Source organism: Macrosteles quadrilineatus, unplaced genomic scaffold (genome assembly GCF_028750875.1).
Source record: "Macrosteles quadrilineatus isolate MER2022 unplaced genomic scaffold, UCM_ALF_1.0 Scaffold_3__2_contigs__length_128488019, whole genome shotgun sequence".
Taxonomy (NCBI): domain Eukaryota; kingdom Metazoa; phylum Arthropoda; class Insecta; order Hemiptera; family Cicadellidae; genus Macrosteles; species Macrosteles quadrilineatus.
In genome coordinates this window covers 44258331-44280134 of record NW_026542596.1, presented here as the reverse complement: position 1 = coordinate 44280134, position 21804 = coordinate 44258331, and the positions used below count along the sequence as shown (strand labels likewise).

The following is a 21804-nucleotide window of genomic DNA, read 5'->3' as shown; positions in this document are numbered from 1 at the left end:
CTGTCGGTGTTGGTTGGTTTGGTTTTTTTTTTAACAAAGTTTATTTACAATCTGTTTTACATTAAACAATTAATAATTAAATACGATGACATTTTTATTAATAAAATAAAAATTGGAAAACATGAGTTAGCAGCTAAACTGGTTTGTTTACGTTTTGGTTGGTTGGTTGGCGCTATGGAAGCCAATCGATTTACGATATTCGATAGTAGCTGTTTTCATACTACGACGATCGATACTTAACCGTATGCCTACCATATCGTTGTGAACCCAGCGCTATCCTAGAACTAGAAGGAACCAACGATGTAAAGAACACTGAGCTATATCACTATAGCTCAGTGGTAAAGAACTGAGTTGTTTATATCGTTGGAAGGAACTTGACGGTTGACGAGCTTGTTTGTGCGCAAACCGGCCGCCTTAAACTCCGGCCTTTGAAGTGGCAACGTCGCAAGTCATGGTGGAAGGAAAAACCATAACAATTAGTATGTATTTGTTTTGATTTGATTGTTATTGTTTTTATAATAATAAAAACAATAACAACCAAATCAAAACAAATACATATACTAATTAGACAGTTACAATGGTGATCTTTTGTTTGCAATCCGAGTGACGTTAGAATATGTGGGAATAGCACACCTATGTTTTTTGCTTCCACCATGGTCGCAAGTGGTGTTGTAACAGCTGTTTAGTTTGGCAGCAGCTAATGGTGTTTGTGTATTTAAGAAATCTTGGTTACTGGACTATGACAATATTGAATCCACTTTAAAAGTACAAAAATTAATTTTATATTTAAATATTGTTTTTGTTTTCAATTCTATATGTTTTATTTTCAATCTTTCAATAAATTTATGTTCATAAATTGTAATTTAAATGAATAATACATGAAATAATGAGCTGGTGTCACATGTCTGCCATGTTATCTTATAAGACGTCTGGCGCTAGACAACACCACTTGCGTGCGACGTTGCCAATTCTACCAGGCCGCGGCCTGTAGTTGAAGGCGGCCTTGGCATACAGCACAGTAAGACATAGAGTAAACTATAAACTGTAAACATAACTAAATCCAGACTATTGGTTACAAAACACTAACCAACTTAAGCTTAAGGTAACTTAGTTTTTAGTTCAATAATTAAACTAACCAACTATCATGAGAGTGTTTGTCTAGATTTTTCATTCTAGGTTATTTCTGTATGGTTTGTTCGTTCATTGTGGTATCTCATTCATTATTAAACCGAATTTCCAACTAAATGCTCAATATAGGAAATGTGATGTGGAAAGCGAAAAGAGACCTCTTGTCGTCGATGCAAAATTTTCAGTACGGCCAATATAAGTAAATGAGGTAACAAATATCGAAATTCGGGATTTTATCGATTGTTACACATCATTTAACATAGAACAGGTCATCGGTTAAAATATCGAATTGAAGATGTAAAGGTCGAAATAAATCATTATGTTAGCCTCTGAACGGTCTGAGAAAAAGTACCTCTTGTCGCTCAATGTTATATCGCCATAACGACAAAAGAGGTACCATTTCTAATATTCAATTTATAAACAGACTTTAGTCCAAAAAATGAATTCTTATACATTCTAGTGGTAATTTAGAAAACTACAACAAAGTTCAGTTTGCGGAAAACAAAATATCTCACAAATTTTTAGTCCCGACAAGAGGTACCTTTTCTTATCTTATGGGTAAATAACATAGGACCGACAAGAGGTCTCTTTTCTGAGATTCGATTTTTACGACAAGCTTTGATAAAACAATTATTTAAATTAAAACTACCGTGAGTCAACACAAAAATTGGTATTGCCTGGTAAAATTGGTATTTGTCCATTAAAATTTTAATTGGTATGCTGCCTCCAAAAGAGAACATTATAAGCTTTCCGTTTGATACATCACAATTGTTTTTTAACCACGAAAAACCAGTTTTTATGCGTATTTGAAATTTTGAAAATATTTTTTATCGAAATGACCTTTTTCCATAACAAAATTTCAAAGTCCTAACTTTAACAAAGAAAAAATAATAATAATAATAAAAAATCGTAGATGCATGGGACTTGAATCTAGTGATTCGGAATTTAATAAGGAATTTAAATATATAGCTCAAAATAGAAAATTCCCTACAAGAGATCCCATTCGCTTTCCACATCACATATCATTGCAAAATATATCCCTTGTCCTCTCATATAATAACCAGAAAGTATAAAGTACAAATCGTAACGCGTATCTTATAGTACGGGAAAAATAGAACTGATGAATTTACAAGGGAGTAGTTTTACTGCAGATCTCTGTTTTACTAATAATATTAGTTTAAGTACTTTATTATGAAATAGGCCCCTGGTATGAACTTACTGTGATCCATCTATTTAGTATCTTTTTCACAATATTATATCATGTGTGTATTTTCCGTAAGTTATACACCGTAGTCCTCAATGGTGGAAGGGAAATACATAGATGTGCTATTCCTGACATATGCTGACGTCACCCAGATTGCAAACGACATTTCACCATTTAGACAAAGTTATATAACGAACTAGCTGTACCCGCGGGCTTCGCCCCGTTTAACTTCATAAGTATTCGCATGGCTCATTCACGTCCTGGTTGAAGTTCGTTCGCTACGCTCACTCACCTTTAGGTTGGAGCTCGTTCGCTGCGCTCACTTGCCTTCAGGTTAGCTCGTTCGCTACGCTAACTCGCCTCAAGGTTGGAAATTAGCTGTTGTCATAAATAAAAAAAGAAATTAATAGTGCTGCACCCTGTTGGTAATCCTTGTAACTTTTATGCTGTTGAACATCATAGAACAGAACCAACTTGTTTAATTGAGACAGCTGTTAAGATTCATAAATTCCTTTTAAATATGAAAACTCATAAGATTAACATGGGGAACTACAGAGCCACTGGGGCGGAGCCCGAAAGGGTTTTTGAGATAAGAATATGCTTTAATGTTAATCGGGAATGTGAGCTATCAGCATGCCAAATTTCAGCCCAATCCGTCCAGTAGTTTATGCGTGATTGAGCAACACACACACAAACATACACACAAACTCACAAACTTTCAGATTTATAATATTAGTAAGATACCAATCAAATCAAAACAAATAAATAAGTATATGGAAATACAATCAGGTGATTTTTTTGATTGAAATCTGGGTGACGTCAGCATACTTTTTATACTTTTATACTTTCTTATGAAATGGCCACCATACTATGTAGGTATTTTAAGCCAAGTATGAATGGAGATGAGTGTAGGATGAGTGGCGTGATCTTATGACGGGAATCGCACACCCACGTATTTTCCTTCCTTCCACCATGGTAGTCCTCACTGTGTCATGCTGGCATCTAAATTACCTTTGTAACTTATTTGATATTTTTTATTAATGCCGCCTGAGTTTTTATGTACTGTATTTATCTATGACTTGTGTTTTTGCAGCATGTAATCCACTTTTTGACGTGCCCATATGAATGTATATGTGTCTACTGGAATGAAATATTGATTCTTGATTCTATGCAAGGCCCCACTAGAAAAAATAGTGGGGCCCTCCCACCATGAGTGGGGCCTTGTTCAATGTTGTTCAATGGTACTTGCAAAACAAGAAAAGAACATTACCATAATTTCTGTCATCATGTAAAAGCTTCATAGTATGTTTTGCCATTGCATACTTCTTACTGCAAATAAAAACAGCTGGTAAGTTAAACTTGAAAACATCATGCCGTCGCCGTCAGTCAGTAGATTAGTGGGTGGAACTGGAACTTGGAACTCTTGTCTTGGAACTGGTAGGGTAGTAAAACTAAACAGACGATGTATGATGGAAGTAAAATTAACAAACTAAATTAAAATGACTCAACGAAACGAGCCAAAAAACATCATCCAATCCAACTCCAGGGCCGGAATTGATATTATTGAGAAATTTAAGATAAAAGATACTGATTAGTGATTGATTACCATTATAGTGACTAGTGAGTGATTATTGACTTTGATAGTGATTACTGACTACTTAGCTGACATCTACTCCTGCTGTAAACTGTCTTAATTTATTAAGAATTATTATGTAGGGCCTAGGTAGTGAGTGTTGTAGTTTCAAGCAATTTCTTTCAACAATAACAGTTTAATACATTTGTATGAAAATGAAGGAAGGTAATGTATGAGTAGAGCCTAGTTTAGTGTTCTTATCTTAATGATTGAAGGTTGTTTATAAGTTAGGAGTACATTTATATTTTATACTCAGGTGATGCCAAGTCTCAATTCACACTTAAGTTTAGATAGGCTAGTGATGGAATAACCTAATGGTAGTGATGGGATAACCGAATGGTTTCCATGACCAAATAATCAATCAGTTATTTTTTGCGTCAATCGGTTATTTTTAGTTAAATGAATCACCAAATCAATTTTAGTCATTATTCACTGTCACAAAACACAACTAATTTTAATCTTATGGGAAACTGCATGGCATTTAGTCTTTTAGGCCTAGCGTCAATCGGTGATTTTTAGTCGAACGAATCGCCAAATCAATTTTAGTTTCCTGACGATGTGACAAACTAAATCAACTAAAATAACTAAATCACCGAATCGCTCGGTAAGACTAATTTAACCGAACCAGGATAAAATAACCGAATTAGTCTATTCAGCATCAATAACCGATTGATTCGGTTATTTTCATTCGGTGATTCCCACCACTTAGAAGCATCGGTCCAATATAGTTGCAGATCTAAAGTAAACGTCCAAATCCCCAAATGTTCTTGGCTAAAAAGGCTGAACTCTCTTCTGTGGTTCGACAATTTGTTTAATCTGTGTAATTAGGCCTAATTGCCCCTATTTTGGTATAGAGCCTTTAAATAAGTTAATTAAAAGGGTATGAAATCACCAGATTCCATCTATGATCCTAAATTGGGTAGATTACCATATCTGTTGGCACAAAGAACGGAATGAAAATATTGATTGATATCGATTATTCGATATATCGTTTGGTTAGTTCTTCTACTTAAGGTTAACCTTAACCTAACCAACCAAACGATATAACTTATCAAATGAAACAATCGAATAACCAATATTTTCATTCGGTTGTTTGTGCCAACAGATATGGAAGTCTACCCCCTAAATTTTGCAGTGAGCGGCTACCAGTTTCGAGGTTATAACCTCATCTTCAGGCTCTTGGTATTCATCTTGCGAGCTTGTTGAGTTTTGAAAAACACACTAAGACATTAAACATTTAAATAGCCTAAATAAACACTGAGTTACCGGAACACAGATTTAGGGACGATTAATATAAACATTAGTAATGAGAGTCAACATGAAACTTGGATGATGACACTATTTTAATGTTCAAGAAGTGATCCTGGGCCAAAGAACATCATTATAAATAAGTTAGATAGGCCTAACTTAGTATACCATGTTAATTATCAGATTCAAAAATTCAAAGATTTTATTAACTTAGGCCACTAAGTTTGTACAATAGGCTTCGTCAAAGTACAATAGGCTATAAATGCATTAAAACTAGGTAAATATAAAAAGGCAACAAACCAAACAAAACTGCAAGTCCAAACAGCAAACCATGCAAAGGTAAATAAACTAGGCCTACATGATTTTTCAACCTTCATCTGTGTTACAAGTACCCTTTGGATCCAGTTCCACAGAGAACCTATCATATAAACGAATTAAATGTTTAGAGACAGAGACAGAAAATCTCTATTCAAAATCTTAGAAATTTGAAAGGCGAATACAATATTAGGCCTAGCATATAAGTTACAATAAGGTAAAATGTCAAATAGGCCCTTACAATGAAAATTCTGCCAGTCCATATTTTTTTCTATATTGTAGATACTTGATACTTACTTACTTGATACTTTATACTTGAAGTCTTCATCTTTGATAATATGCTCTACCAATGAGCCAGGACTTAATTTTGGTCTTGAAACTATTGTCATCCAGGCATTTAACTCCTGCTGGCAGCCTATTGAACATCTTGTGGGCCAGGAGGGGGAAACAGTCCTTTTTTTTGTGAGTCTGCAGTACGGGAGGTTTAATCTGATGCCATGTTGAAGATTCAGGCCATGGATCTCCGCTCTTGTACAAAAGGTGTTTATGTTTACCTTAACGTTTAGTAGGCTTACGAAAATATAGTTGCTGTACACAGTGAGGATTCCCAGTTGCCGAAAAATTGGCCTGCAGTGGTCTAGATAGTCGGCCGACGACACTACCCTAACAGCTTTTTTCTGGAGAAGGAGGATGGCATCACAACTAGACACATGGCCCCACAGCTGCAGGCCATAGCTAAGATGGCTATGAAAGAGCCCATGATAGATTATGGTTAGATGTTCCTTTAACAAAAGTGGCTTAAGCCTACGCAGCAGGTGCACAACTCTTGACAGCTTCTTGCAGACATTTTCTGTATGCTCGTTCCACATTAGTCTTGAGTCGAGTTGGAAGCCCAATAGTTTCACCGTCTCAGGCTGGCAACCCTGGCTGAGGCTGCATGTCATAGTTTGGGTTTTTTCAGCATTGAGGCTTAGCCTATTAACTTCAAACCAGGCCTTTGCCTTGTTGAAAATTTCATTTGCCCTCAGACTTGCATCTTCTGGTGTCTTACCCCTTGAGCATATGGTGGTGTCATCTGCAAAGAGCAGTATATCACCTAGCAAACTTAAGTCATTTATCGCAATGATAAAGAGCACTGGACCCATGACAGAGCCCTGTGGGACACCATGACTCACTGGAAGGGGGGAAGATGAGGCTCCTCGTATTGAGACTATCTGCTGACGGTCTTGGAGATAGGAGTACAACAGATGTAGGACTGGACCTTGGACACCATATTTCTCCAATTTTTGTAATAGAACTTTGTGAGGAACACATTCAAATGCCTTACTTAAATCGGCAAGAATAAGGGATACTGAACCTCTTTCCTCAAATGTGTCCAAAATATTAGAGACCAGTTTTAACACGGCAGTCAATGTTGATTTCTTCTCCCTGAATCCATGTTGTGCTTCTGCGAATAGCTTGTTCCTCTCAAAGTGGGACACCAACTGGTCCTTCATAATAGTCTCAAACACTTTGGCCAGTGCTGAAATAATAGAGATAGGTCTGTAGCTTGACATTAGATGAGGGTCTCCCTTCTTAAATATTGGTACAGTTTGTGCAGTCTTGAGGGCACGAGGGAACACCCCTTGTTCAAAACAGGCATTAATTACAACTGAAAGTGGGTAGGCTATCACATCAGCAATATACTTGAGTACAATTACATTCATGCCATATACATCCGGACTATGTGAGTTCTTGAAGGATTTGATAACCTTCAATACATGAGTTGGGCTAACATGTCTCCATCTGGTGAACTGACTATTTATATTAAAGGCCTCTCCAAAGTTCAGATTGTCATTACTTTCAACTAATGGTACAAGTCTGCTGTAGGTGTAACAAGAGATGGACTGTACTCTGCATACCTAAGAGCCAAGAAATTTTACAGGCAGCAAGTTGACCTTACCAAAAGGCAGGCTAACATCCAGAAAATCCAACAGGCTCCAAACCAATGTAAGGCAGCTTGGGATTTGGTTAACAGGACTAGTAAGGCCAGCCCTATTATGAAGTGCACTGAGAGTCCGGATTCCTTCAACCGGTTTATCCTGGGAGAAGTTGATCGAATTGTTTTTTTTAGAATGGCACCTTGTAGAACCAACGAGCGAGGCAAGCTTTCAAAGTTTTAGGGTTTTCATCTTTCAGCTCTTTTGGCTGAAGAATCTTGACCCGGTATAACTTAGGCCTAGGTAGGCTTACGTTTCAAGAGTCCAAGGAAATTAGCAAGGAGGTTGTAGTTCATTCTATTTCTTGTTGCATAGCTAAGTATGTACCTAATTCTTCATGCCGCTTGGGATTCCTTGTCAGCGCCAAAACTATGTTAATCAGTCTTCATAACAGAAAGTATTGTTTTGGCAGTAAGTTAAGTACCGGTAGCTCATTATCTTTGAAGAAGCCTCTACAACTTTCCAGCCAGTCTGCATCATACATGATTGTTAGAGCTTTTTTTCTGCAGAATCAATACCTACACTTTCCAAGAGACTTATGAGACGCAGAACCCAAACTGCTATTCCCTATCGTAGATGGCTTTCAAATAGGCCTAGTGCGTGACACGTCACAAGCACAGCCCCTTGAGTGCAGACGCTCTTAATTCTCAGAGCATATAGAGCGCTACTAAGCTGTCGACACAGGTGGTCTTGCCAAGAGAGTCGTTGGTCAATAACTATACCTAGGTGTTAAGTACACTCAACTGCTAGTAAAACTTTCAGATACATTTTCTCTTTTGTTTCCAAAGGTTAGTAGGAAGGTCTTAGATTCTACTACAGTATACCAAAAAGCTACAAAAGTCCTCATTTCCAGAATTTCAGCAGATAAATATATTGTCTCACAATATATTACTGTTTACGTGGTGCTGAGGCCTTTTTAGGACCAAGACTCAACTTGAACGTTCTAAAATCATTTTAAAATTATTCTATAGATACATTAAGTTAGTCTACACCTTTCTTAAATGAATTTTTTTGTCGTTGAGCACTCCTCTTATTACTAATTAAATAACTTAAGTAATAAGCAATATCCCCAACTCGCTAGGGGACCAGAGGGAAATCGGGGTTTTGGGTGAGGAAGACATCAAAAGTGTTTAATCATTTGGAGAAAAGACTGACTTAGTTAGACAGGTAATTTCCTGGAAATAATTAGTTGGGAGGAATGGGTATAATTAGGGAAATTAACTTAATCAATACCAACCTCAACATTGGTTGTTGTGGTACAACCGTGTCGCTTGGTTTGTTGGAGAGTTGCTATTGGTTTATGGTGGTGACTACTGATGTGGAACAGAGACAGGTCTATTAAATAACGTAGCCTAGGTTATCTGCAGAACTCACATCCTGTACTTTTCCAACAGCTCCTCATTAAAAAATAAAACAGCCAAACAAGTCATCTCACTCCATTCTTCTCAATGACCATAAATTTAAAATCTATTTGAAATAGCCTAGTTTTGGGCAAAGAAATTTTAAAATATTATTTTATTTTGGTTTTAGTTATTTCTGTGAAACACTAAGATCCAATAAGTTAATTATCATTCGCTTGTAGTTTCAGCTTTAATAGTAAAGCCCAGGTAGACCTAATGTAAGAGATTGTGATATCTATGTTTGTAAAACTTTTGATATCATACTCAATTAGATTATTGAACATTAGAAGTACCTAATATCTATATTGGATAATCAGACTTAAACCAACCAAAACCCATACTTTCCATTTTCATTGTAACAATACACGATACGATAGAGTCGATATCAAAGTTTTATAGATTATCTTATAGATTACAAAAGCTTATAGGCCTATAGATTTTGTTTTGACTTATGACTACGTTTGCTTCAGCTAAAACAGCAGTTAAAACTCATGCTGGCAAGGAGAATGAACCAGTTGAAAACACAGCAAGGAAGAAAACAAAAGAAGAAAAACCCCCTACGAAGGTTTGTGAAACTTGCTCAGTAATCTTTTGATGTGCACTATGTTTGACTGCTGATTGATACAACTAGATATTTCATCTCAATGTTAAAGTTGTCGCCAGTTTTCAATCAAAATTATCGTAATTGATGTGAGTCACCGACATATTGAGATGCCTTGTTTGAAGTTCATTGTTGGTGATGGTGAGTTAATGTTGTTCAAAGGTTTATTGTGGACATTTTCCATCACGATGATAAAAAACAATACCTACACAACGTTTCAGATTCCAGACCCCGAAACGATGTGTATTGTTTTTTACCATCGTGATGGAAAATGTCCGCAATAAACCTTTGATCAATATTGAGTCTAACTGATGCAATGACTTATTGTGAGCTATGAGTTAGCAACTGTTAATGACCTATAGCTTTGTTGGCACCAAAAAAAGGTAGAAAATTGAATTTATTTTGGACACTAGCACATTAGCCTACACTAGCACATTGTGTTTAGTCATAACATTCTGTAATCGGCTCACACAGTTATGTTCTTTTTAAGAAATAATTAGCGACAGCTGCAGTGTTTCCATATGATGGATTTTCATCCAGAAAACAGAATTTTTAGACCATGAGCGGGATTCAAACAGGATTTTTAGCCCTGCCTATATTTTTCTTTTTTACTGATTTTTAGATGAAAGCTATTCTCAATTATTTGAATAATTGCAGTCTAGTACTAGAGCAAGGTTTAAAGGGCTATTTTATCATGATACCTCAAAAAGAACACTCGGGATGGATAGAGATTTTTTACAAGATTTTTGCGGGACAAAATGTGATTTTTCATTACACTAATTACAGGTAATAGCAACTTCCCTATAGGGAAATTCGGTAACAGAGTTTTCTCTGCCCGAAGAGCTGGATTTTTGTTTGGGTCATGTGAATAGGCTACACTAAAAGCTAGTACACATAGATGGGATATTTCTACTTCAGTATCCAATTGTCAATGGCAAAACAAACTTGTGACTAATTTGTTGTTTTAAATATTAAATAATGTAGCCTAATGATGTTTCACAATATATAATGCAGATGGCTAATTGTGAAAAGTATAAAGTTGCACTAGTAATTAGTTATTTAATGGTTCTAATTCAAATATTTATGTTCAGTATGCTCCCCCTTTTTGCTCAGGTCATAGTTCGCAGACTGCCCCCCTCTATGACGGAAGAGCAGTTTAAGGAACAAGTATCGCCAATGCCTGATCATGATTACTTCTACTTTGTGGCTGCAGATATGTCACTGATGCCTAATGCATTCTCTCGAGCTTATATCAACTTTATTGATCAAAATGATCTGTTCATATTCACTGAGAAGTTTGACGGATATGTCTTTCTCGATAACAAAGGTGAGGCGACTTATTATGATTTATTATGATATGATTATGATTTATTTAGGTGATGTATTATTTATGGTATCATCTCAGTCATTCAACACTCGTAACATTCATATTAAAATATATGCAGCCATTCTATAAAATATTTCAGTGTCGTAGGAACCGATTCTACAGTCTAACCTTGATATAACGAACCTCAATGTAACGAATTCCTTGATATAACGAATTTTTTTTAATCCCCTAGAACTCTCCATAAGAGACTATGTATATTTTACCTCTACATAACGAACAAACCATAGCAACGACCTTGATTTAACGAATTTTTTGTGATTTCGGCTTAAATAAGACACCTCAATATAACGAATTTATCATTGTCAGAACCTCTACATTGCGAATTTAACCTCTGCATAACGAATTGTCTACGTATTTCCCTTGATATAACAAATCCCCCACCCCAGTATTGTTTTTGGAAAATCTGTTTCTTTATCAAATGAAATGGAAAGATGACGTCATCGCTGCTCTAACATTCGTCTGCTCCGTTTTACGCATCTCTCTGTCTGCTGTTGCTGCGCACGCAATGTTGCAACTGAGAACTGATTTCATTCACTGAGGACTGATGACGACGCAATCTGTAGTAAGCTGTGATTGGGTGATAAGTAAATATGGTGAATTGTACAATTTTTGGATATAGAGAAATCTAAGAAAGAATATAAAAACAAAAGCAAAGAGAAAGAATAGCAAAATCGTTATTTTAACATTCCTTAATTTACGAGTGTTTTTATTATCTTTAAGTCGGCTATGAATATGCACTTTATAATGAATTATCTAATAATATATTGTTTTCAACACAATTTGTTTTAAATAGCAACATCAATGCTATAGTTAATGATTATTATTGACATTGCTCTGTTGTGATAAATCAGTACTGTACTGTAAGTAGCCTACCGGCCTACCACGGAGCAGTCAGTATCTTACAAAACTTTCTACTGTTTTGTTTTGTTTTTTTTACATAGTTTATGACTACGCAATGTAGTGTTTGGCTAGGTTTTAGGAGGGTTAGAACAAGCTGTGATTTTAAACTTACAGTTTTTAACCTGTACCATAGATAAAACATTAGTCTATGCCTGTACCAAGGTCAATGCCATTGTCATGATTGCGCAATATTCAAGATCCCTCACCTTTATTATGCCGGATAATTTAGGTTATACCATTGACTATTGGATACAGAAGGTTCTACTGTACAATGAACACTGTACTGTAAAGTATTGTAGCCTATGCTACTTTAATTGTGTTTTAATGAGGTCAAATACCGGCCTATATTGACCGACGCTGGTTCTGAACCTCAACTTAGCGAAATTCCTGCAAACCTAACCTCTATATATAACGAACCTCATTTTAACGAAATCCTTGATATAACGAATATTCAGTTCGGTCCCTTCCGATTCGTTATACTGAGGTTGGACTGTATTTTGTTTTATTTTATTGTTTATTAGCTTAAAGTTAATTTTTTAATGTTATCTTACTGTAGTAAGTTACAGTACTGAAGTTGTAATGTTTGACATGTAGACTTATATTAAATTTTTATTATTATTTTAAATATGGGAAGACTGTGTTTCTGTAAAAAAAATTGGCTTTTGTTTTGTTTGGGTTGTTCAAAATTCAAGTTAATTTAGGTTGATAAAAATTCCCTAACACATCAAAATTCTTTTAAATATGTCACCTTTTAACAAATTTATGAAAAAAAAGGTAAACCACAATCTGCAGTGTAGACTTACTCAATGAGACAACGGCCATTTGGGAGTCTTTATATATTAATCATTCTAACGGCAATATAGTAGACTCTCAGTAATCCTGATGTATAGAGCCGTGAAACTGACGGATTATTGAAAATGCAGAATTACTGAAATGTCATCAATAATAACACTTGAATGCACAAAACAAGTGTTTTATTGTACCAAAACAATTATCATAAGTACTAATTTAATACGCAAGCAGATATTTTGTGACAATTATTCCTCCGAAACTACTGAACCGATTGTCATGTTTTTGGTGTCATTGGAAAGAGCGTAACATGAAGATGTGCAGGAAACTTTCCTTTTAGGGAAATAATTAGAGAGTGAGGCCCTGGGGCCCTTTAAGGTTTCGTATTTCTCCATAAGATTAACATGAGAAACAAACATTGTTATAAAACTCCAGCTGTTTTCAGAAATTAAAAATGAGAAGAAGAACTTATGTTAATTGTAAACAGTCAATAAGTTTGCTAATTTAACAGTTCGCTACAAACACTGACTTGGTTGAAATTAAATATTTACTATTTGAATTTAGATTGGCGTAAATATTACAATAGAAAAAAGCAAAAGACCTTGATAAATTGATATACTAAAAAGAAAACTGAATTAACACTGTGCTGCATTTCTTAGTAATCATTGAAGGAGCCGATTTGCAAACTATGGAAACATAGGAAAGTCATAGAACACCACCAAGGAGAAGAAATAGAAATAATCGTTATTATGGACAACCTAATGCAGCTATAAGTAAGGCTATTTGTAGAAAACACTAAAAAACAAGATCAGCTTTTGAAAAATTATAAGATATTTTCAAGAAATGCTGATTATATCGATCTGTTATGTACATCTCGAGTATCCATAATCTTTGAGTCGAATCTGTTAAAGTCATCAGAAATTATGACCATTATTTGTTTTAAAATAACGCCTGTAATACTTAGCAATTGCTCGAATTCGAGCAACAGGTACACCTGTAAGTAGTAATGTGTCGATTCTCAATACCACCGACACTTGGATATTGGTAACCAGAATCGATCGTCAAAAGTCGATACGATACCAATACACCCGACACGTGTAAGAAGTTTGCGCAGTCGGAAACCGCTATTGCCGCAATAGCGTATGACGATGATGACTGTGGGAGACAATGCTAATATATACACGGCTGCGAGGGATGATCTAAATTTGCCGCGATCGCAAAAGAGTTACTGCGGGAGATGTTCATGATTTTGCCACAATCGTACAAGATGATGATGACGTTTCCGTGGCTAAGGGAGTCGATAAGATGTATACACAGCTACAGGAGGTAATCAGAATTTTGCCGCGATTGCAGAAGACAATGATGTTTCTGTTACCGCAAAGCTCCTAAATACAGTCCCGGCCACGTAAAGAGAGAAAATGTCCAGGTAGACCCGGTCAGGCCTAATCCGCTGATGTCAAAACATAGCTATTGTTTTGAAACCGAGGGGGCGCGCTACCCCATCCCAGCGGTCATTGCTACTGCCTCCCTTTAATTCTTAGAAATAACTCGGGCCAGTACAAATTCTATAAATTGAACGGGTGATCGCCTATAATTAAGTGACAGGTCATTTTATTCACAAAGTGAAGACGAATATCACAAAATTTGAATCGCAATTCTACGTCGCTTCGTTGATTGGCTAGTCGATGTTGAGAAGCAGCAGGCAATGACCGCTGAGGTAGCAATGACCGCTGGGATGGGGTAGCGCGCCCCTTCGGTTTCAAAACAATAGCTATGTTTTGACAACAGCGGATTAGGCCTGACCGGGTCTACCTGGACATTTTCTCTCTTTACGTGGCCGGGACTGTACAGTCACACTAGACACTGTGAATTAAACTGTTACACAATAACATGTTTCCTTGAATTCCCCACCTTACCCGCCAAAAGACACCGGATTACTGTAGTAGGGCATTGCCGGATTATAGAGAATCTACTGTACACCAATATACATTTAGATCCATGAATAACTTGGAGTTGTAGATGTAGTAGCTGTAAAATGTTCGTAGGAGAATAACTCATTTTTTATGTTTGATTATTTTATAAAATTTTAAGGTTTAGTGGACTGATCTGGTTGCATATCTAAGGAGTGTCAATTTTGTCATGTTTTTTTTTTATATTTGTTATTTATTGTGCCTGCCACGCCAGTAGCATTTGTTTACATATTTAAAGGAACAGTTCAAACCCAGGGCTTGTTGCAATCTAACGTCGACCTGTTGCTAGAAAGTATAATTAATTATAATTAATTGATAGCCTGATAAATGGTATCTGGTTCGGGTAACAATCTCGCTTTGAACTAAACCAGCGACCTTCAGATTTTGAGGCGGGTACTATAACCACTCGGCTACCCAGAAAGTTAAGATTAAATATTTACACATTTATTGTCTTCTTTCTGTTAACAAATGTAATTTAGACTTTGTCTGAGAATTAGACAACACACTAGGCTGGTTTTCACTGCTTATATCTCTCTTGATGATATTTAATAGTTATTAGTCGCTTAATTATTCATCAGTGGTAAATTTAAATTTCAGGTGGTGAATTCCCAGCTGTTGTTGAGTTTGCTCCGTTTCAACGTATACCAAAAAACCGACCTACTCGGAAGAAAGACTCGAAGGTGGGCACAATCGAAGCTGATCCCGTTTACATTGCTTTCAAAGAGAGGCTGGAAACAGAAAACTTAGAGAACAAAACTGCAAACAATGTCTCAAAACAACATTTCTTTGAAACATCGAGTAAGTTTGTGTAAAAATGAAAAATACTTCTTGTGTTAAACTTGAAATGGTGTTGGATGGATATTTCAATCTGAATTAGGCCTAGATAAAAAAGTAGTTTTTATTGCAATTCATGCAAAATGTAGTAAAATATAACATAGGCCTATCGCTTTACGAATATCCGTTCCTTAATTAGTCAAGCATTTACTTCTTACCTAGTTAATTATTTGCCACAAATTTTCTAAACCATAAAAAAGTCTCATAGTTGCTTTTAGCCATTTATATTTTAGCGAATTTCCCTATAGGGAAGTAGCTATTACCGTAGGTCTCATGGTAAGACTTAGGCCCGGGACCGATTTACTTTTTTATTTTAATGTCCCCAGAGGCCAAAAACACCATTCGTTCAAATTTTTATATATGTATATATATATATATATATATATATAGGTATATATATAGATTTATATATATATGTGTCCGTGAACACGATAACTTGAGTAATTTTTATCCGTTTTTGATGAAATTTGGTTTGTAGGTGTAAGGCGGGATAAACTTGAATGAGTTCGCGATCCAGCATGATTGGACCATGGGAACAGGGTTTTATGGGGGGTTTTATGGGGTAAAAATTGGTTTTTCTCACTTCTTACCCTCAAAACACAAAATTTCCCAATTTTTCTCCAAACCTTCTTAAAGAGCTTAAAAAAACAAACAATTCAGTATATCAAAGTGTTTTTGTACGATTATTGGTTACGGAGAAAACTAAAAAAATGGTAAATGTAAAATTCCCATGTTATTCTTATGGAGAATATTGTAAAATGTTGTAGTTTGCTTGTTTATGGATATATTTTGATCAAACTTGGCAAATTTATTTATTTTATAGTAAGCTATCAATATTTTACTAAAAACACACTACTTTATTAGTTTCCTTGTAGCAGCAAACCTAGGTACTCGTTAAACCTAATGTTATTTAAATAGATCAATTGAAAATCAATTCGGCCAAATGGAAATTCGCTTAGACGGCAGGTTCGCTGCGGCGGGGGTATTTAATTATTTAGCTGAAACGGTTTTTTCTGTTTTCTACTATAATTTGTAATGCTATTCCTGCAATGGTGATTCCTTTGGTTGTTATAATGTATTTTCCAATTTTTAAAATGTTTGGTTTAAGAAAAATAAGTAGGCCTTGGCGTAAATGTTTCAATTTACATATTGTTGGATATAAAAGGGTTTCTCAACAATTATTATCTAGCTGGGTTTTAAATATATTTTCTAGACCTGGTTATTATAAATATGTCACATTATGTTTAATCAGAATATACGTTTACAATTTTAATATGATGTGGCAACTTGACTCTTTTGTTTGTGGCCTAGTAGTGTATTAAAACAAGTTTTATTAAAAAACTATTTTTAGCCATCTCTTCCATAAAGATAGGCCTAGTCTATTTACCAGTTTATTTATTTTTTTACTTGGATGTTTCATTTTTTTAGCTCTAGAGAAAAAAGAAGAGGTGAGCAATACTCCCCTGCTGGACTTCATAAGGAACAAGAGAGCTGAAAGACAGAGGATCAGGGATGAGAAGCGGGAGGAAAAGAGGAAAAAAGACATAGAAAGGAGGAAGGCCAAAGACGAGCAGAGGAAGGTAAAGAAGGAGGACGAGCCATCTGTTGTCAAAGTAAGTGTAACTTAATCAATGCCTAATTGTTAATTTATGATTTTAAATTTAGTTGCAAGCCAATGGTTTATTTTGCTTGGTAGATTCAATAACTAAATGCATTACTCTGTAAAAATTTGTTGATTCTGTCTGCTTTCTCAATGTCTTCCGATTCCCTAGTATCTCAATGGAAGGGAAGGTCCTGCTGATTTTTCAGCAGGAATACTTTTCCCTCTGTTTCCTCATATTCGACTATGACAGGACCAAGTCATGGTTAGAACGGGCAATGGATTGTGTATTGGGAGGTGCAAAAAAAAAATAAAAAAATATTTTTAACCCTTTGAGTGCCTCGGGTGAAACAATTTTTATTTGAGGTTTGCCAGGCCTGCATGTGGTATTTGCTTCTAGGAATGCCAGCCATTTCTCCACATTTACTTGTAGGTGGTAAAAAAAACACATTTACATTTAAATGTAGGTGTTTAGGAAAATCGTCATAAAATACTTATTTATTAACATTTTTGGCCTAAATTTGTTTTGTTTTGTGGATTATTAGATTGTGCATTGTAAAATACTAATTTTAGTTTTGGTTTCATGAGTTAAAATAAAATATTTTCATGGACAAGACAGAAATATAGTGCAGTTAATTCTCATTTTCAATATTAGAATTAAAATAACATAATTTAAAATTATTCAGTGACATTAAATTTTACATTCGTTTTATAGAGCATTAAAAACTAAGAGAAATCATGTATAACAATATTTATTTGTGTAACTAGTGAGCAAAGTGGCACTTTGCTGCACACGAGATAAATGTTCACGCACGAGCCGCAGGCTAATTGCGGAATTTTGCTCGAGTGCAGCAAAGGCCGTTTGTGCTCGTGTTACACATTATATTTTGACTACAGTCACTATAAAGCATATAAATAATTAGTCTTTCAAACGCTATATAACACGTTAGGTTAAACAGTTGAACCCAAGCGTTGAGAACGAAAATAGAATATAAACACCAAATTACAGGTTAAATCGTAGTATCAATAGTCAATCAGCTGATCATAGTAGCAGTATCTTTAAGTGTTGCCAACCTATTCCAAGTGTACAAGGATTACGTGCAAAACCACACTATTTTGTGTTGTCAGCCAAAGTATAAACCGTGCGACAAAGTATAAACTGTGCGACAAAGTAAGTAAATGCAGCAGTTAGCAGCTTTCTGTACTACCGGGTGTACCACGAAGGGGTTGAAACGTTTGATTTTATATTACGTGCCCATTCATGCTCCGAACTTTTTTAAACTTTACACAGTTTACAAAGTAGGTTCTAAAAATATTCTGGAATAATTTCAACTCCCTAACCTTAGTAGAAACAAAATGGTGGCATATTGACAAATTTACCAATGTGCTTTCTATAAAAACTACTTTCATGATTTATTATTAGTTATTTATTTATTAGTTATTTGATTTATTTTTAGTTTTTCATTAGGCTATGTTCTAGTTTTTTTATTTAAAAATCATATTGCCCTGGAAAGTAACAATACAAATATTTTATAAAACCAAAAATACCTTTTTTAGTGTTTTTAAAGTAACGTTTTTCAATATGCCGCCATTTTGTTTCTACTAAGGTTAGTGAGTTGAAATTTTTCCAGAATATTTTTGAACCTACTTTGTAAACTGTGTAAAGTTTCAAAAAGTTCGGTGCATGAATAGGCGTGTAATATAAAATCAAACGTTTAAACCCCTTTGTGGGACACCCTATATAATCAGTGCAAGGTAGCCAACTTTGTCTGGTGGCTGTGGGAAAAATATATTTATTATATATAGGCTATATACAAAATATATGCAACATCTATTACAAAGAGGTCTCGAAAGATTTTGGATTCTAGGACCATAACCTACAATTCTATAACGAAAACAACTCGTAAACAACATTTACTAGAACGTAAACAGTCTAAACAACAACACACGAACCAGCTGGGTAAAGCCGTCTACTATTGCGTAATGGATTTTGATTGGTTGACCACATTTTTCAGCTCCATTGTACAGTAAAAGAGCAAAATAGTTGTTGCCAACCTCCTTCTGTCACATTTGGTGTGATTAGCAGCCAGCTTTATTGAAATGTGATACTGTATGAAGTGATTTTCTGAGCGTCTCGCTCCAAGACACCGGCATTTCTCGCGCAATATCTAACGTCTGACACTCAAACTACGACAATAGTGCGTCTCGACACTGTAAGGGTTAAAGTAACAATGAATAGGCCACATATAAAATTATGAAATAATCTTTAGCAAAAAATGTGAGTTATGTAACTTACTGTACTTAAAAAGTGATCCTTAAATATGATAAATTTATCATTGTCATTAGAATTCATTTCCTAATACTGGAACGTTAGTTATTAATAAATAATAATAATATTACCTTCCGTTCCAAATGAACGGAAGAATTTAATATTATTATTATTTATTATCATTGTCTCCTCCTATCATGGAAAAATCCTTGAACAATCCCTTGGTCATGGAAACATTATCATTGCCTTCTGTGATTGTACAGAACCATGAACATCTCCCGCCGCGGTTAAGTAATCATCGTCATCATCCGTGATCACAGAAAAATCCAGGACAAATAACGTGGTCATGGAAAAATTATCAATGTCTTTTAACATTTCCCGCAGCCATTTAATCATCATCATCATCATCTCCGGACCTCCCGCGATCATTAAACATCTTCCGCATTAGCCCCCCTTCCCATTGATTTCAGAAATATAAACCATTGAGCCTTGTAAAGCTAAAGTTAACTGTGTACAAGACAATATAGGGCCTATATCTTAATTTAATGTTGTCAAATGGCAGCTTTTTTACCCATAATCCAATTTACATATTTATTTTTTAAGTACACGAAAAAGGAGGACCCTATCTCACTTATTTAAAATGTTGTAAATCTTATTAGATCTTTGTAGACTACCGAATTGAAACAAGTTTTTTTGTTTTTTATTTCCATACATTGTGCATAGATCTATTACCTCAAAGCCACCCAGGCAAAATAATCTGTAAGCACAGCTCTATTGTGATCATTTCCATTGATCTCGACGTCGTTCACGTCCATGACCATCCCCAGTGATCATGATTATATATCTTTATTGTTACAATTTGCCAAAACAAAAATGGCCTAGATTGGCCTGTTGCCGATTGTGAATTTTCAATCCCAAAACTTTGCAGACAGTTTCTTGAAAGGCAATAGTAGAATGAGATTACTGACTCAAAAAATATTCTATTAAAACTTTTCAGAAATTTAGGGACAATGATTTATTAAATATTTTAGTTTTGAACATAGACATACCTAATTTGTAGATATAAAACACATTTATATTTGAATCTGTGGCCCATTTCGTCTAACTTGGTGGTTACTGGTGCTCACCCGCCCACCAGGATAGTAAATAAACACTATCAGCAATCTGACACATACTTTCTCTCATTAGCTTATCAAAAACCTTTATCATGGGTATGCAATGAGAGTATAGCTGCGCGCGCACTACGGCGGCACGGCAATTTTTAAAAGTTAATAACATTGAATGTCATATGAGTGCGCCCACTACGGTGGTACGGCCGGCAACGGACGTTCGGCAGCTTCCGCCGTTTGTTAAAAAGTCCGGGAGACAGAACTCCAGGACATTTCCGAGCTGCCGTGACGCCCGTACCGCCCGTACCGACCGGGAGCACTGCACACCGACCGGGCGGGCGGCACCGGACATCCGCCATTCTCAACTGATCTCTGTCAAAATAGCAGTGTTTTCGTGTGTTGTAAACATAGATGTTAGTAAGTTGATTTTTCTTGTTGAGAATATACCCGAAGCTGTACAGCATGCGACATCCGGAATATTTTAATAACATCCGGCGTGACGATATATGGGCAGAAATATTATCTATTATGGTAAGTTTTACACATAATCCTTCTACAAGATCAGGAAACAAGGTGTGGAGTGGAACTCTCCAAAACTTAGCCTTTTCCTGTTTATGTGGTGTATCTAAAATTTTTGCTTGCACCTTCTTGTCTCCTCTTCCTTTGCTATAATTAAACCTACTATCACCACTTTATCTACATCCATCTTTACTCACAATTTTTAGATCGCAGACTGTCAGCTGTCCTTAATTGCGGATATGCGGATGTCCCATCCCGTCCGTCCGTGCCGTGCCGCCCTAGTGCGCGCACCCCCTCTTAAAAATGCCGTCCGTGCCGTGCCGCTGTAGTGCGCGCGTAGCTTAACTATGATATCTAAAAGGTAAAATCACAAAAGTTGCCATAACTTTTGAACCGTTTTTTTACAGGTATGAAGTATTTAGGGTTACACTGTTTTGTTAAGAATTATAAGGACCATAACAGGCAAATTTCAATCAGAACCGGTTTAAAAAAAATACATTTTCCGTTTTTCTTGGGTTTTTATGTGAAAATAAATAATATGTTACCGTACAATAACTTTTGAACCAAAAATTTTAAAGGAATGGAAGTTCTACAATTTTGTACAGAATTTAAAGGGTTACAACATACTAAATCTTTATAAAAATTGTTCAGGCCATTTTCAAGACAATTTGGTTTTTGCATTATTTTATGGGTTTCTATGGGAAAATAACCATTATAGATAAAAACAAAGAAAATGCCTGCAGATGCCATGGATTAGTACCTACATAAAAAATTTCATCAAAATAGGACAACAGGTGTAGTCTGTAGCTCTATACACATCCACACATACAGACATAACTTTGAAAACCACTTTTTTGGGTTCAGGGGGACCCAAAACGGATATATCCACTCAAAACTCACACTCAAAAATTTGTTTGAA

General features: G+C 35.6%; 1 protein-coding gene across 2 annotated transcripts in view; it reads left to right on the top strand.

Annotated features, from left to right (window-relative positions):
• The first annotated feature begins 3745 nt into the window (after positions 1 to 3745).
• The window catches only part of LOC128988770 (regulator of nonsense transcripts 3B), a 30537-nt gene continuing 12478 nt past the window's right edge, over positions 3746 to 21804 (top strand). The window contains exons 1-5 of one of the 2 annotated variants that reach the window (XM_054410388.1): positions 3746 to 4130; positions 9378 to 9472; positions 10622 to 10835; positions 15152 to 15352; positions 16817 to 17001. In XM_054410388.1, the coding sequence (XP_054266363.1) occupies positions 4115 to 4130; positions 9378 to 9472; positions 10622 to 10835; positions 15152 to 15352; positions 16817 to 17001 (711 nt within the window). In that variant the 5' untranslated portion in view covers positions 3746 to 4114. The remainder of the gene's footprint in view (positions 4131 to 9377; positions 9473 to 10621; positions 10836 to 15151; positions 15353 to 16816; positions 17002 to 21804) is intronic. The other variant, XM_054410387.1, reaches the window with a different exon arrangement.